This window comes from Rattus norvegicus, chromosome 5, assembly GCF_036323735.1.
Source record: "Rattus norvegicus strain BN/NHsdMcwi chromosome 5, GRCr8, whole genome shotgun sequence".
NCBI lineage: Eukaryota > Metazoa > Chordata > Mammalia > Rodentia > Muridae > Rattus > Rattus norvegicus.
In genome coordinates this window covers 118,463,311-118,480,669 of record NC_086023.1, presented here as the reverse complement: position 1 = coordinate 118,480,669, position 17,359 = coordinate 118,463,311, and the positions used below count along the sequence as shown (strand labels likewise).

The window sequence follows — 17,359 nt, the reverse complement described above, 5'->3', positions numbered from 1 at the left end:
CTGGAAGAGCAGACAGTGCTCTTAACCACTGAGCCGTCTCTCCAGCCCCAAGGTTGTAACTTTTATTGTTTTAAAATATAGTTCAGTCTTCTCCTGGCTGCCTTGGAGTCAAGATGCAGAACTCTCAGCTCCTCCCCCAGCACCATGTCTGTCTGCACGCTGCCACACTATGATCATAATGGGCTAAACCTCTGAAACTGTAAACCAGGCCCAAATAAATGTTAGCCTTTATAAGAAAATAAAGAAAAGGAAACAAAGTTCATGTGTACGCAATACCCTCCAAAGTCAGAAGAGGGCGCTCTATCACCCTCAGCCCAGATTTCTGCATTGTAACAGGACACTGGACAAAATAAAGTTAGACACAGAGATAAAACGTGGACAGCACCAACCGTGTCTCTTCTTGCTCCTTAGGCAGCTGCTTTATTCAGAACCTTTAGAAACATCTACATGAAAACCACTCTGAACTTTTAGTTTTCTAGTTTGCTTACCTCTTGGACTCACTCCAATTAACAACACTAATACTAGGCTTAAAGGGCCAAAAATGTAGTATGTGTAATTTTTAGAAAATTCCTCTTGTCAATTGTGGCATTCTCGGTGTGTAGGAAGCTCTGAAGGGATCACACCATTTCGGGCACAGCAATTACTCACTGGGTCCCTGAGGAACTCGATGCATCAAGTATCAGTTACTACATTAATAGACTTCGAGAGGCATCCCCTAAACAGATGATGTATAAATGAAGACAAAACAACACGTTATTTCAATATGTGTATTTAACGCCATTCCATTCCATTAAAAGTGAGCGGGATCCCACTTGGAAAGCATTAATGTCACTATCTTTATTGTTTAAGGTGCACTTTCATTGGGCTTCATTTGGTTTCTGCTGCTTGAGGTCTTCTTGTGGGTACCATTCACACAGGACACTGAGGTTGGTGGCTTCTCATGAACTGGGGATGAGATGCTAACCAAACCATGTATCTTAGATACATTATAAATTCTAAAAAAACCTATAGAATCTCAAAAAACCTTAATGCCGGTCATCGCAATACGCTGTCAGCATAAAAGTGAGGCATTCTGCACTTTCTAATAGCCACGAAAAATATCTCAACAAGAGTCAGTGCACTTTGTGATTACATCTACTCAAAGGGAACTTCAGTTAACATCCTCACTAGTTAAATAACATTTTAAATTAGGGCCCATTAAACTCCGGGTAATTGCTGAGCAATCTGCTGCACTGAGTTATAGTTCTAGGATGCTAAACTATGTCTGCTGCTGACCCTGTACTCACCCTTCATGGCACTTTCCTTTGTTCTCAGTGACGAGCATCTCCCTTCCCAGCCCCTTTCACTCTACAAGCACTCTTAGGCTTCAGCCACAGTTGCTGTTTCAGCTACAGAACTTCAGCCAATAGGAAGCGGAGACTGGGAAACTCGGGCTAAGCACTTCTGTGTCTGATTCCCAGGGCATTTGCTCAGTTCCTTTATGTTCAAGGGCTGCACACAGCCCTCTGCAGACTGGTATGAAGGCGAAGGAGAGGCAAACCAAACTTGTAACTCGCTTCCAATAGGGCTGAGGCCGCTCAAACTTGCTTATCTCTGCAGTGTGGTCTAGGGTTTCCACCTCCTCGCCTGCAGTCTGCAGGGGTTGGGAACCGGTGATTTTGACCTGCTAAGATGCCCATCACTCCCAGTAGCTTCCCAGTAATGTGAGCTAGTGTGGATAGAACACAAACAGGAGGGCTACTTGTTCCTGTGGAGTGTGCGCTGTCAAACTCAGAAACAAAGCCTATTAGGATGGTGAGTAGCTTACAGCGTCTGTAAATGGACTCCTCAGAATCGCCAACGGCTAACATACAGACCTATCCGGAGACAGGGACGGGAGGTCCACTTGACTGAGTCACACAGAACAGTCTGCTGTAATTCCCAGCGGTAGCATATGAATAGTTCATTGCGAGGAAGTTAATTACACTGCTAATGTTTTCTGGTTTATTTGAAGAGGCAAATTAGCATAAGTAAATCACGAGTTAAGATGACAAGCTAAACCTTTGTTTCTACTCATTAGATGAAACCACAGGAGTTTGCAGTTAAGCCTCTGTGGGAACCGGGGATGTGAGTAGGAAGCAGAGACCACAGCTCCAGTTTCTGTAAACAGAATCAGAGCCAATGATGATACTGGGTTTGAGCCGAGGCAACTTTTCATCCCAACCGGAAGCCGCATAATTCTGCTGTATTCTCGTTAAAAAGTCAGGACCCGTAGCTCACGGCGGCAGCAGCAGGCAGGGCCACGGCCCCTCTCTGCTGCTTTAGAATGGAGACAGCTTGCTCATGGGTAACGCCTTCCGGGTAACGCCTTCCGGGTAACACCACTGAAGAGCTGCCCACCTCGCTTTAATCGGCGGTCCTCTGCAACAGCTCCCTATGAACAAGAAACAGTCCAGCTTAACCTAGTGCTAAGCATATTAAATCAATATTAAAACTGCTACCGGACTGGAGACAGGGCTCAGCGGTTAAGAGCACTGACTGCTCTTCCAGAGGTCCTGAGTTCAATTCCAGCAACCACATGGTGGCTCACTACCATCTGTAAAGGGATCCGATGCCCTCTTCTGGTGTGTCTGAAGACAGCTACAGTGTACTCACATACATGAAATAAATACATAAATCTTTAAAAAAACACTTTAATTTTTTATAGGCAATTTTTTTGGTTGATTTATTTTGAGGAAGGGTCACTATTTAGCCCTGGCTGATCTAGAACTTGATATGTAGACCAGGATGGCCTTGAATTTATAGGAACTCTCCTAAATTTGTCTCCTGAGGGTTGAGATTGTTGGTATGCACCATTATGTTTGGATGTTAAGCATTTTTTTTTCTTTCCTTAGACTATGTAACCCTGGCTGGTATAGAGCTTGATATGTGGACTAGGGTGGTCTTGAACTCACAGAGATTTGTCTGACTTTGCTTCCTGAGTGCTGAGATTAATGGTCTGTGCCACCATGCTTGGTTTAAGCAATATTTTATAATAAGAAAAATATAGTATCCTGTTGTTTGAATAATAACGGCTTAACAGTAAAGTATAAATCATCTAACTCACTGGTAGGGATTACCAGTTGTCACAGTTTTCTTCACAGAAGCAGAACTTTGGTCAATACTCAGAGTTAAATGGGACTGGGTGGCATGTAATTTTCACAAAAATCTAATGTCTAGGTAGAACTGAATCCAGTGTTAGCCTTACAATCAATGCCATCCGTATATAAGGATGTCACTGCTTCATTAAGGTCTCAGTCTGTCACCTGTCAAAACTGTCACTTAAACAGGTGAGTTATTATTGACATCTTAGGGATGCTATATGCTTGATTCAGTGCCTTCATTCTCACCTGACCAATCCCGAGGTTTCTAAGTGAATTCTAGTTCGTCATTATGGTGGACCTCAAAATGGCACAGAACAGCTAGGTGGTGCGTGCCTTTGATCCCAGCAATCGGGAGGCAGAGGCAGGAGAATGTCTGCGTTTGAGGCCAGCCTGGTCTACAGAGGGAGTTCCAGGACAGCCAGGGCTACACCAAGACACCCTGTCTCAGAGAAAAGAAAACAAACAAACAAGGCATGAACAAACAGAAGGCAGCTCTCATTCTAAAGTAAGAGTCTGAAACTGTGGGTGTCAGTGGAAACCCCTGGGATTGAAATGGGAAGGAAACGCCAGGTGTGGTGGCCTGAGGCTTTAATCCCCACGCTCTGGAGATGGAGGCCAGTGGATCTCTGAGTTTGACGTCAGCCTGTCTAAAAAGTAAGTTCCAGGACAGCCAAGGCTACACAAAGAAACCCTGTTCCAACAAATAAAAACCAAAACAACAAAAAACCAATAACAACAATAAATAAATAAACAATGAAAGAAAGGAAGGAGGGAGGAAGGAAGGAAGGAAAGAAGGAAGGAAGGAAGGAAGGAAGGAAGGAAGAAAGGAAATAAAAACCCTAGCAAATGATTGGCAGAAAGTTTCCCCCATCTTTCGGTAGCTCTGAATCCAGTGAAAGCTGGTTCTTGGAGACAGCTGAGACGCCACAGGCACGGGGTCCGGCCCAGGCTCTGAGGGAAACTGAGCTAAGAGGCTTCCAAGGCCCTTCAGACCAATGTCACCCCATGGCACAAAGGCCTGAGGTGCCTGAGCCATGATCCAGAATTGTGAACCCACAAACTTGTGAATTCCTTTATGATAAAATATGTATGTCCAGGTCTAACTAGGGAGGGGGAAAGAAGCTGCATGATAATAATAATTAATTAGTTAGTCATACAGCCCAGTCCATCCTTAACGTCTGCACTGTGGGCAAGGATGACTTCCTGCCCAGGTACTGATGGGCACCGAGCTGCAGCACTCTGGGAACACTTGCCATCATCATCCGAACCGTCTATTCCACGTCATCAGTGTGGCACTTGTGAATGAAAGAGGAAAACTGGGGAATGAATGACTCGGGGGCTTCCACGTAAGCTGTGTTCACCCGCTGTGTGTCCCAGCTTGGCCAGACACTGTAATATAGCCATTTATTGCAGCTAAGCATCCCTAATCAGGAATAACAAAAATACTTTCCAAATCTGAAAAAAATCTGCTGTACTTTTTGTGGCATGATATTCAAAGTGGAAAATTTTATGCTACAAATCTGCTCATGAGAAAATTACCGGAAATATACTATGAAATTATCTTGTTTTATATACACGTGTGTATATATAAATAAAATAAATATGAAGCTTGAATAAATTTCCTTCCATATATGTAAATATCCTATGATCCAAATAAAATATCCCAAATCCAAAATACTGCTGTTCTGAAGTACTTCAGATAAGGCATATTCAGTCTAAACTCCATGATGTACAACTCACTATGTAGGCCAGGCTGGCCCCAGAGACCAGAGATCACCTGTGTCTGCCTTCTAAGTAGGCCTATTTCTTGTTGGTTGCTGAGAGGACTAAGACCTCAGAGACCTTTGACTTTAAAGTTCCTTTTTAAGACTTATTTTTAAAAACTGTGTGCCTGGGTATAGGTATGACACATGCTTGCTGGTGCCTGAGGGTGGCCAGAGTCCAGAGTTACCACACTTCCCTGCAGACACAGCTCCAGGCAGTTATGAGCTGCCTGGGATGGGGACATAGGTGCTGGGGCCAAACTCTGCAAGGTCAGCACACATTCTTAACTCCTGAGCCATCCTTCCAGCTCATGATGTGAAGTTTTCAACCAGCAGGCACCTGGCTGGGAGCACCCTAACAGTCCGCTCTCTGGATGCGCCCCTCGATTTCTATGTGCTGACAGCACCTGTGACTGGCCATTTTCCTGGAGTGGTGAAGAATCACTACGGGCTATGTTAAATAATCTTTTAGTCAAGGAAGAGAAGCACTCATAGCAAGTTCCATGTATAAACCTACACCCCATGTTCCCGGCTCCAGAAGCCTGAGAAGAAAGATTCTGAGGGGAGTATCCAGTGGGTTATGGGTGCCTGCCGGAGAAACGACATCAGAGTCATTTCTAAACAAGCTTGGGGGAGGGGTGCAGACATCTGACTTATCCTGGCTGAATGTGAAGAGTAAAATGTGAAAGAGAAAGGCTCAGCAGCTTCCGACGCTACAGGGCCAGTAATAATGGCTGCTTGATTACTTGCACTGGAATATGCTTTCAGAATATCAGAGAGAGAGAGAGGGGGGGGGGGAGGGAGGGAGGGAGAGGAGGGCGGGCAACTTTTGGGGTCAGTCCTTTCCTTCTATCACATTAGTTCTGGGGATTAAATGCAAGTCATGAAGTTTAAGGGCAAGGGCCTTTAGCAATGGAGCCATCTCAGTCCCGGGAGCACTCTTCCAGCAAGACTGATGGCTGTAAGTGGGCCATGGGTCAGAGCCTGAAACTGTTTTCTTTTCTTCTTTTAGATTCAGAAACTTTTAATTTTAGGTAGGTGTCACAAGGAAGGAAGGAAGGCAGGCAGGCAGGCAGGCAGGCAGGCAGGCAGGCTAGCTTATTCTAGCCAGGTAATGTGTGTGTGCCCTGTCTTGAAAAACAAAACCAAGCTAGGCATGCTGACTCAAGTCTGCAATCCCATCCCTACTGTGTGACCTGTGGAGGGAGGGTCTCTTTTCCTTTTGAGAATGGGGTATATGACCTTCCATTCTGCTGTTCTGATTAGATCTCCCCTGCAACTCTCTCTGCCTAACTTCTTTTTGGGTGGGTTTCCCTTTGGCTGACACTAATAGTCACTGCTTGTTGACACCATGTTTGTGCACAGTAGTTGTCTACAGGAACTGCTATAGTCTGTGCTGAACAAATTGTGGATGGTTTTGAATATGATCCAGCTTAGCCCAATTCTTTCCAAACTCATCATTAGCTTCACCAATTAGCCCCTTGCCCCAAGTTGGGCTTTCGGCAACTGGCTCTCCCTGACCCTAACTACCCTTACCAGCCCTCCCACAGTCAGGGTTTACAGATGCGCTTTTCCCTTACAGCTAGGTAGGGCTACATCTTTACAAACATTTCTGTTTGAATCTTCAGAACTCAGCAGCAGTACAGTGCTTGGCCTTAGAGAGATGCTCTTTAATGAATTGTTCTTACATGGGGTGGTCATGACGCCATGAGTAAGGTTCGACTTACTGTGGCCTCGAGAGCATGCTCAGTGGTGGCCCAGGGGGACATGAGCTGGATTCTGGCTGCTTTTGCAGACATAACCCTTGTTGCCAAGGACACTGGGAAGGAAACTGAGGTGACAGCTCAAACACAGAACTAGTCTCCTTTAGGTGCCTGCATACCTGGGCCACTGGCAATTGGGAGCATGTGTCATCTGGGTCATGTCAATTTAATTCACAATACCTTAATATTTCTTTTTGAAAATTATTTTTACTTTTTTTTAATAATGTGTTTAATATGGTTGTTATGGTTTATAATAACGTGTGTGTTTCCATGTGTTTAGGGAGGGTATATGCATGTGAATGTAGATTCCTGTGGAGTCAAGAAAAGGGTGTTGGGTCCCTTGGAACTGGAGTTACAGATATCTATGACATTGATTGACACGGGTGCTGGGAACTGAACCTAGGCTCTTTCACAGAACAGTATGTGCTCTTAACCTCTGAGCTACTTTCTCCAGCCCAGCCCTGCCTTAAGTCTCTCCTCTCCTCTCCTCTCCTCTCCTCTCCTCTCCTCTCCTCTCCTCTCCTCTCCTCTCCTCTCCTCTCCTCCCCTACCTCCCCTCCCTTCCTATCTCTATATTATATAGCTCTGGTTGTTTTAGAACTCATTATATAGACTAGGCCAGCCTCAAACTCAGAGTACTGCCTCTGCTCCCCAGTGCTGGGATTAAATGTGTGACCACCACACCTAGCAGAGACTTGTTTCTTTTTCTTTGTCTGTCTGTCTGTCTGTCTGTCTGTCTGTCTGTCTCTCTCTCTCTCTCTCTCTCTGTTTTTAAGATTTATTTATTGTTATATGCATTGGTGGTCTGCATGTCTGTGCAAGGGTGCCAGGTCCTCTGGAACTGGAGTTACAGACAGCTGTGAACTGCCATGTGGATGCTGGGAATTGAACTTGGGTCCTCTGGAAGAACTCTTAACCACTGAGCCATCTCTCCAGCCCGAGACTGTGGGCTTGCTCGTGCTGGCGGTGCCCAGCAGGAAGCTGTGGAGTTAGAGCAAAAGGATCTAATGACAAGGGCAGCGCCACTCTTCTGTAAAGACCTGGGCTTTATTCTGTGTCATCATGTAGCTCAGGGTGGCTGGCCTTACAGCACTCCTGCATCAGTCAAATGCTGGGACAACACGGGTGAGCTTCCGTGCCACCCTGACTTTTTTTTACCTCCTTTCCTCCCTCCCCTCTCCCTTCTTCCCTCCCCTCTCCCTCCCTCCCTCCCTCCCTTGTTTCTTTTTTGAGAGATAGGGTATCACATACCCAGGCTTGTCTATATATCAAGAACGCTACTCTACCAACTGAACACAGCCCTCCTCTCCCTACCCTGATTTTGATTTAAAGAGCTGTGGTAGTTTGAATGTGCTCTGTTTGTATTCTGTCATATCTGATGACATGTATCATGAGGGGAAAAAGTAGGAAAAGTTTATATTTTTTCTTCAAGAAAACACACACAAAAGTATCACTTAGGCTGATAAACCATGACCCCCCCACACACACCCCTAATCATGTCCCTTATGGACGGCTGTGATCTCAGATTCTTTTTTTTTTTTTTTTTTAAAGATTTATTTATTTATTACATATCAGTACACTGTAGCTGTCTTCAGACACACCAGAAGAGGGCATCAGATCTCATTACAGATGGTTGTGAGCCACCATGTGGTTGCTGGGAATTGAACTCATGACCTCTGGAAGAGCAGTCGGGTGCTCTTAACCGCTGAGCCATCTCTCCAGCCCGTGATCTCAGATTCTTACGTGAACCATTAATCGGTAGCATTCACTGAGCACACACTATGACAGGTGCTGACAGGCAGCACTCCTCAGAGTGTGGCTGCTCTCTGCCAGTCTATAGAATAACCCTAGGGAACCTGCACATACCGGAGTCTTGATTCTGCTGGGGAATATCTCCTCAGAGTCTCCACAGACAGTGTCATGGAGTGCATGTGCAGGTGTATACACAGGCAAGTAGAGTTCAGGGCGAATAGCTTGTGAGGGTTGGTTCTCTCCTTCCTCTATGTGGGCCCCAGGAACCAAACTCAGGTCATCAGACTGGGTGCTGAGTGCCTTTACCCAATGAACCATTCCACTGGCCTCCTGTTGTTTGGTTTTGCATCAGTTTAGCTCCAGAAACATTGCTTTAATGAACTTGGCAATGCCTACTGTAATGACACATGTTCTCAAAGGGGACACTAAGATTTCACCTCATAAGAAGGCTTTAACTCAGTGAGGTGACTCCTTGCATCTTAGAGCAGGGTGGGCCTGGGCTATAAACCTGCAGTTTCTTAGGACAGAGGGCACAGGCCTGTGTCGAGGCAACGAGAAGCAGTGAGTGCAGGCCCTACTGTGGTCTCTGAGGGATCTTGTGGTGGAACAGAGCCTTGTGTGAAATGGAGCGCCCTGGCATTGTCAGACCCGTCAGGTCAGGAGATCTTAGCATGTGCATCCCTCCACTGTGGGATCACATACACCTGAACCTGAGCTCAGGCGCTAGGCCCACTCTGATTAGAATACTCACTCCGGGTCTTGCGGATGTCGGTCAGCAGTGGGAGAGCCAAGCTGGGAGCCTGCAGACATCATTTCAAGCTGAGTCGCTATGGCGCTGATGTTGGTGTCTGCCACGACCTGCGGGAGGGAATGACAGGCATTTTACTGTCCGCTGTAAGAATGCTGGAGAAACCATGGCTACAGTACTCTAAGCCTCATCCAACCTGCACAGAGAACTGGGCAGACAGATCATTCCTTCCCTTTCCCTTGCTCCCCTTTCTCTTTCTCTTTCTCTTCCTCACTTTGTCCTCCCTCACTTCCCGAGACAGAGGCTCACTGGCTAAACTCTCAGTATTCACGATGTGCCCTCCCCAGTGCTGGGGCTTCCCTGGGCACTTCCGTGTTTTTTCTCTTAAACTATTTCCTTCATTTGACTTCCAGTGAATGCTGCCTCTCCCGCCCCTTCTTTATCCTTTTGTGGAACTGGAGACTGAATACCGAGCCTCCTAGCGAGTGCTGTCACTCACCCATGTGTCCAGACCTTCCTTTCTAAAGCCCTTATTTTGAGGCAGGGTCTTACTAAGCTGCAGAGGGTGTCTGTGAATGCTGGCCCTCATTCTTCAGCCTCCCAGGAGCTGCTGGAATCACAGGTCTGTGCCACCGGCCCAGGTACAGACTCTTGTACTTTCTGACCCTGCCTTCCTCTCTTGCAGACTCCTTGCAGTGTGGCAGGACCAGCTCCCAAGTTCATGGCCGTCTTCATCCACACTGGGTTTCACGCTATTAACTTTAATACCATCCAGAAGGACAATCCCCCTACCTCACTCCAAATCCTTCCTCCAAGCCCAGTGACGTTCATCAGGGCCACAGCTAATATGTCCCCAGACCTCCCTCTGCCCCACAGCCTGTGTTCTTGCGGCTTTCTACATCCCAGATGACCGTGACCTGTTCTGTGGGTTCACAAGGCAAGGTTGGTTGGTGCTATCCTTGACTTCTCTGTCTCGAAGCCCACAGTCCTCCTAGGGCTGCAGGCTGACCCACAGTCATCTTGTGTGGAGTTCTACAGGAGCCGTCTCACTGGCTGCCCAGCCTCACTTTTCTCAAGCAGCAGATTACTCCTGATGGCCTGAAGCCATCTGCCGAGATCTAGATGCTGTGGGGCCACAAGCTGAGGTCCTCCCCCTGACCTGCAAGGTGTCCTGCCCTGTGGCATCTCTCCTAACATTCCCCTATGTTCAGCATTCTGACCTCATTGTCCTGCCAGCTGTCCCCCCCAACCCCCACCCCAGAACAGAGCCCAGAGGTCTGGAGGGCTGATTGTCACACTGCACAGATCCTGAGAGGAATGTGCAGGGAAACTTGATCTGATGCAGTTTCTGAACAGACCAACAGAGGGCACACATGTCTCAACTGTGAAAGAGCCGTCTGTACTGTAAAGCAGGAGAAAGGCAGTGGGCCGGAGGAGGGCTCAGGAAGCATTTAGGGATCATGCCAGCATAGGGAGAACAGTTATAGCAAGAGCAGAGTGTTCCAGAAATACAGTCACGGGAAGCATAGTCAACTGAGTGGGGAGATCACAGCATGAAAGCCTAAGGAGGAAAGATTAGCTTCCTTCCAGACCACGCGTCTCTTCTTCCAGTAGCGTGCAGGCCTGGCTGTCGTACATAGCCTAGAGCCTCAGCAGACACGGCCGGCTCAGTCTTCACAAACATTCCAGTCCAGCTTTCCCACAGCCTGGGCCTCCATGACCCACATACTCCTGACTTCCCACTGCTGGTAGGGTCTGCTCTCTGATATCTCTGCTCACCTCCTGGCTCAGAGGAGGTGACGTCAGAGTCAAGTGACGTCATCCATCCCCTGGCCTTAAGTCCCAATGGTGTGCATATAATTCAGCGACTGTGCTCTGCCCAGTCACCAATTTGGGATTTGCATTTTGACATCTCTCAGCTTTATCAAAATTAGGACAACGAATCCAAGTTTGGACTGGGGGTGTAGGTCAGCAGCAGAAGGCAAGCCTAGCATGTGTAGGGCCCCAGGTTCCATTCTCAGAGCATACATGCATCATGTACCCCGACCTACTTCCTCTCCAAACTCTTGACCCGAAAACCCACTTCCCCTGTTCAATTGACTTTTCCTTTCATTTTCCCCTTATTAGCAAATTACACCTCCAGCTCCCCCATTATGAACTAAGAAGGTATAACACTGAGAACCTGTTGTGGCTGGAACCTGTCACCTGAGACAGGCACTGAGGTGCTCAGTCTGAACAGCCTCCTAGTAGCTCCTGCTCCTGACTGAGTACTACTCCACCAGGTCCAAACCCTGCTCACTTGTCTTCTAATCTCAATGTGCTTTCTTTTTTTTTTTTTTTTTTTTTTGGAGCTGGGGACTGAACCCAGGGCCTTGGGCTTGCTAGGCAAGTGCTCTACCACTGAGCTAAATACCCAACCCCTTCTAATCTCTTTTACCATCCCCAGTCATCTTCCCAGATACACGAAGGCATGCTCCTGCTGGAAACCTTCCATCACTGTCCCTCTGTTCTTGGGAGAAGATTCTAAGCATGTGCAGCATGTGCACCCCACCCCCACCCGACACCACACCTCTAGTCTTTCTTCCCACTCCTCTCAACCTTCTAGTTTTCTCCCTGGGACTCTCTATACAACCAATTTAGCCGTCAGCCTGCTCCTTGTGTGACCTCCTCTAGGCCCCTGCTTAAGTTAATTTTTCCTGTTTTCGTCTGCATTTTCAACCTGTTTGTTTCTCAGGGACTGTGATGGTGCGTGTTTTTGTGGCCGTTGATTGATTCCCATCTCGGCTGTGGCTCCAGGAGCAGCAGGATAAAGCTCCAGAATGGAGAACCCTGAATGGAATGAAAGGGTCTGAAGCGAGGCTTTCACGGGGCAGAGAGACTGAGGCGAGTGTGGAGAGAGACAGGCTTCTGTCCTTTAGGGAGAATCTAACAGGTACCTCCATTCAGAACAGAGTCATGACAGAGAGAGTGAAGGCGGTCCAGTCACTGACCAAGCTAACACCATTTTGAATTTTACTTTTTTTCCCAAATGATTTATTTTTATTCTATGAGCACTGGTGTTTTACCTCGTGTGACTTGTGTTGAGGGTATTGGGTTCCCTGGAACTGAAATTACAAACATCTGTGAGCTGCCACGTGGATGCTCGGAATTGAACCCTGGTCCTCTGGAAGAGAAGTCAGTGCTTTCTTAACTGCTAAGCCCTGAAGTTTTCTTTTTACGTTTGTTTAGAGTGTGTGTGTGTGTGTGTGTGTGTGTGTGTGTGTGTGTGTGTGTGTGTGTGTGTTGGGGCAGTATGGGCCTGTATGTGCCACAGTACATGTTTGGAGGTCAGAGGTCAACCTGTGGGGATCAGTCCTCTCCTCCTGCCACGTGGAATCCCAGCTTTGAACTCAGGTTGAGAGGCTTGGAAGCAAGTCCCTCTAGCTGCTGAGCCATCTTACCAACCCTGTGCTTTGTTTACGACTCCATCTTGTTTCTTTTCCTTCCGTGAGTGTTTCTCACTTAAAGTGACTTGGACCTCAGGGACAACAGGCTTGCCTGACAACGTTTTTAAGGCAAAGGGTAGAGTTCAGCAACCTTCTTAGCACCAGTGTAACTCTGCATTGCCAATCCTGAGAAAATGACCTAAGGTAATGATCAACTAGAGGACGGCCAGACCAAGACGACCTGGAATCCTACCCGGAAACTCCGAGCCTCCCTTTGTCTCTCTGCTGTGTGCCCGGGACTGCTGTCAGCAGCTGACACTAGGTTCTGGGGTCATGGTTGTTCCCCGTGGGATCACTTTGCTTATTTAATAAAGATCCTTTCCTGGCCTCACCGCTGCCCCCGTCTCCTTCTGGATTTGATGGGGAGGAGGAGGTAAGGCATGGTCTTGTATGTAGTCTAGGCTGATCTTGAACTCATGATCCTCCTGCCTCAGCCTTCTGAGTGCTGGGAGTATAGGGTAGGTGTGAGCCACCAAGACCAGGTTTTGTGGGAAGAGGCTGAGCCTAGTCTATTAGTCTTCCTACGAGCCAGAGCTTCTGTCAGAAGCAAATGCTTATGGGACAGAATGGCACACGGGGACCTCACGAAAAAGACACGCAAGCTGCTTACCACAGGATATGCTCATGGGACTACATCATGCCCTATTGGACGGTCCCAGAAATGTCACTAAACATTGCCTGTGTCTCCCTTGTTTCCTTCCTAGCCCTGGCTAGCCTAGAATTCAGAGATCAACCTGTCTTTGCCTTCCAGGTGCTGGTACTATAGGCATACACTACTACATCCAGCCCTCCCTCTCCCCTGGAGACTGTGCAGATCACTTTGTAGCCCAGGCTAGCCTGAAACTCCCAGTCATCCTGCCACAGCTTCTAGAGTGCTGGGATTACAGGCAGAGGCCACCACTGTGTCTGGTTTGAATCTAGTACTCCTTAATCAGATGTCAGGAAGCAATTGCGGGGCATGAGGGAAAAGGAGCTCCAGAATTTAATTTCCAGACATAGCTGTCTCCCCAGTTACAGTCCGGTTATACTCGTCATAAAGCTTTACCATCTAGCTAGAAAATATAAAAAAGTCCTGCAGTTTCCTCCCCGCAACCAGCTCTAAAATTAAAAGGGCTTCTCAGGCACCAGTAAATCCTAGGGAATCACCCAGAGCCTTCCTTCCAGTCTTGTAAGAGTGAAACCCTCAGTTTAAGTGTTAAATATGAAGGACAACAGGTCTCCTGTTGGGAGACCCAGGACAGCAAATCTGCCACTTGAAGGAAGAGCGACTGACCAAGAAACTTGATAGTTAGTGGCTAAACCTTCCCTGGGGCTTGGCTTGGGAATGGGAGGAGCTACTCTCTAAGGATTAGGTCAGTGGTGTACAAGTTCAACACTGAGGTGGGACCTAGGTGTCCTGCTCAGCCTTGCCTCTGAACACCAGGGACTGGGACTATGGTCTGAGGTAAGTAAGCCAGGGTCTTTTGGGGGAAGAAGGGGAGGCCAACAAGAGGACAGAAAATAAGACTATCAGGTAAATCTTGGACTTGTTGTTTTCAGCCTCGCTGGGTTCTGAGAACAGGGATGGGACTCGGGAAAACAAGGGAAAGAAGTGGTCCTGCCCTTAGGGAGGTGTGCAGTGTCCTGTGAGGAGCAGCAGGACCCAGTGACAGTCAAAGTGGAAAGTGACAGGGCTAGAGGCCCTTAATGAGATCGGGGTGTGGGGGAATTCCGTGGTCTCTGCAACTTCAGGAGTTCTAGCCTCTGGGTTCCCTGGCCGGGATAGGGGAGAGCCTATGTAACTGGTGTGGTAGAACTGAAGGTAGTCTAAGAGACACCGTGTCTCTTCATCTGTCACACTGTTGAAACAAGGAACACCAACAATCTGGATATTTCCTGGGACGCTTATGCTGGGAGAGGGAAAAGGTGGCAGCTAGAGGGAGAGCCTGTCTTAAGGAGAGACACCACACAGTTCTAACACCTTGAAGGATGAGGTGGAAGTCTAGATGATGAAGGTCAGTGGTGGTGGAAAAGGCCTTGAACCAGGACTGCTGAGATGCACATGTCCTTGGCCCTTTTTTTAAGCTTCAGTCTTACTTCAAGACCTTAAGATGGATAGTGTGTGTGTGTGTGTGTGTGTGTGTGTGTGTGTGTGTGTGTGGTCGCTGGGTCTCTTTCCAAAGAGGGACACACTGAAAAAAATCTCCCTTTCCTGCTTTATGCTTTTAATTTGGTTCTTTGGATTGGCTTACTGTGCACGAGTGCGTGCTGTGACTCCTAGGTTTGGTGACAATCCCACCCTGGGATCTGTGGTCTGGCCTTCTGCCTTCTGTGGACTGGAACCTTTCCTGCCTTTCCCCAGAGGAAAAGGACAGTTGGGAAATATGGCTGATGTCATCCTGCTCAGTCCCAGCCCTTCAGAGCATCAAACTGGTCAGAAATGGGTGTGCTTTACACTCGTGCTTCTTGTTAGGCACGCTGGTTCTGGAGATGCACAAGTAGTCAAGGCAGGTGGCCAGGCACAGGACTGCTGGGGGACAGGTATGAATCTAGTTGAGCTGCCTTACCTAGTGATTGCAACATTTAAGATTTTTCACCACAGTCTAATAGAAGTATTTTGTATCCCCCCAGGTGCAGTTATTATTAAACACGTAGTAATTACAGGCCCGAGTCATAGAGTAGCCCAGAGGCCTGAAGGAAGAATTCCAACTTCTTCAAGGCTGAAGAGACCAAGACATATGAAATCTGCCTACCCCAAACTACCAATAAGAAGGAAGAGGTAGGAAGACCTGTTCTTCGGAGAGGAGACTCAGACAGCCACAGCGGCGAGGAGAACACCGGCAGCTATGGAAGCAGAGGAAACCCACTTACAGGAGGACTCGGGTACAGAGGCCCGCCCACCCGCGACCTGGGAGGCTTCCAACCTGACGGAAGAGGAGGGGAGGATTCAGCTACCCAAGGACAGCCAGCTGCAGGACAGGAAGGCTACAAAAGAAGCCGCTCTGTTTCCCAGGCCTAAGCAACAGTCAGCGACATCCACAGAGTTGGAAAACGAGCCAATAACCATGTTCCCCCCTCCCACTGCTCTCTGCCAGGGTGTGTTCCCCCCTCCCACCGCACTCACACCTCACTCTGTGTTTCCCCCTCCCACAGAGCTTTCTGGCCAATGTGTATTTCCCCCTCCCACTGCGCTCACGTCTCACTCTGTGTTTCCCCCTCCAAACGCCTTGTTCTTTCACTGTGGTTCCCCAGACAGTGGAATCTCTCTCTCAACTTGCAGTTCCTTCGGCTCCTTTATTGGAGTTCACCTCTCGAGCCATTCTCCTTGAGAAAGTGTTATTTCATCAGACACACTGGTTTGTGCTATAGCTACGGGGACACTAAATGACTTACAAAACAAAGATAAACTCAACTCCAGCATTCTGTTCAGCAGTGGGTCAGTCTATGTTCAATAAACTTTCTAGTTGATTCATTCGTACATGTTTTTACTTCATGGACCACAGGTTTGGGGCTGTTATAAAGCACCGTGCTCCCGGAGTGGAGTTTTCCTGAGCATCCAACTCTGCTAGGGAACACTTTTAGCTGTTCAATTTGTCAGGGCCCAAATCTCTTGGTAGGAAGTGTAAAACTCAGCGTTCACACCCAGCCTGCATCTGTACCTAACCTGCACTCTAGATCCAGAGGTGCAGATGTGCAGAGATGATGCTCATGCGAACTGAGCAGTCAAGACAACCCTGAGGCGGTGGGCATGCCAAAGAGCAACAGGCGCCTAGGGCTGGCTTTGGTATGATTTGAAGTATCTAGAGCCCACTGACAATGACTGTCCTGACACTGATTTTTACAAATAAGTCCAAGGGTCTAGCTTGTAACATGTGAGGGGGGAAACTGGCTGCTAGACAGCGCCCTCTAGTGGTTCACACCCCCAAAGTCACCCGGGATACTCGGAGGATTTCTCTGAGGATTATTTAATTTTTACTTTCCTAGTATCAAGGATTAAAACCAGGGTCTCCTGGCTCGTGTTTGCTAAGCAGGCACTCCAGGTTGTCCCCCTAAGACAGTTTCTGTGATACCAAAAGAAATTTCGTCATTCTCAGACCCCAGATATTATAAAGAAATATAAAATATAAAATTAATATAAGGAAACATGAGACCTTTGAGCGCTGTCCATTGTGACCACTTAGTCTTCAGCAGCTGTGTAAGGAGAGCTGTGCTGTGTGCTGCAGAGGGAACCTGCTAGACCTCGAGGGGCACTGGCTCACTGTGCACTCGGCCAGCCTGTTCCACAGTTCCTGTCCTTTCATGTGGCTTCCTCTTCATGAACCCCAATGTCACCTATGCCTCAGCCCCTGCATAGCCTCACCTGTAGCGCTTTACCACCATCTGAGGTCTAGGGCACATCCTACACCAAGTAAGCCAGAATCTCTGGGAAGCTCTGGAAAATAGTGACCTGACTGAGTGCCCAAGTTTAAGTGGAGCCAACTGACACGGTGGCTCATGCCTATATTCCAAACACTTGGGAAACTGAGGCAGGAGGATTGTTGTGGGTTCAAGACTAGTCTGGAATATCTGGTGAATTGATGAATAGCCCGAACTACAGAGTAAAATGCTTTTTTAGCTTTCTCCAAAAACAACAACCGCAACAACAAAAAACCAAAAACCAAACCCCAAACCCAAAACAAACCAACCAAAACCCACAAAACTAAAACCCAATCAATTAAAAAAAAACCCCATATGTTTCTTAATTTTG

General features: G+C 47.7%; 1 protein-coding gene across 8 annotated transcripts in view; it reads right to left on the bottom strand.

The window, feature by feature from the left end:
- Window positions 1–368: 368 nt before the first annotated feature.
- Window positions 369–17,359, bottom strand: part of Patj (PATJ, crumbs cell polarity complex component) — a 302,745-nt gene continuing 285,754 nt past the window's right edge. For 7 of the 8 annotated variants that reach the window (XM_039109186.2, XM_039109188.2, XM_063287101.1 and 4 more), the window contains 2 exons: window positions 9,152–9,258; window positions 754–2,413 (listed from right to left, as the gene is read on the bottom strand). In XM_039109186.2, coding sequence (XP_038965114.1) covers window positions 2,386–2,413; window positions 9,152–9,258 — 135 coding nt within the window. In that variant the 3' untranslated portion in view covers window positions 754–2,385. Of the gene's footprint in view, window positions 2,414–9,151; window positions 9,259–17,359 lie in introns of all 8 variants that reach the window. The other variant, NM_080398.1, reaches the window with a different exon arrangement.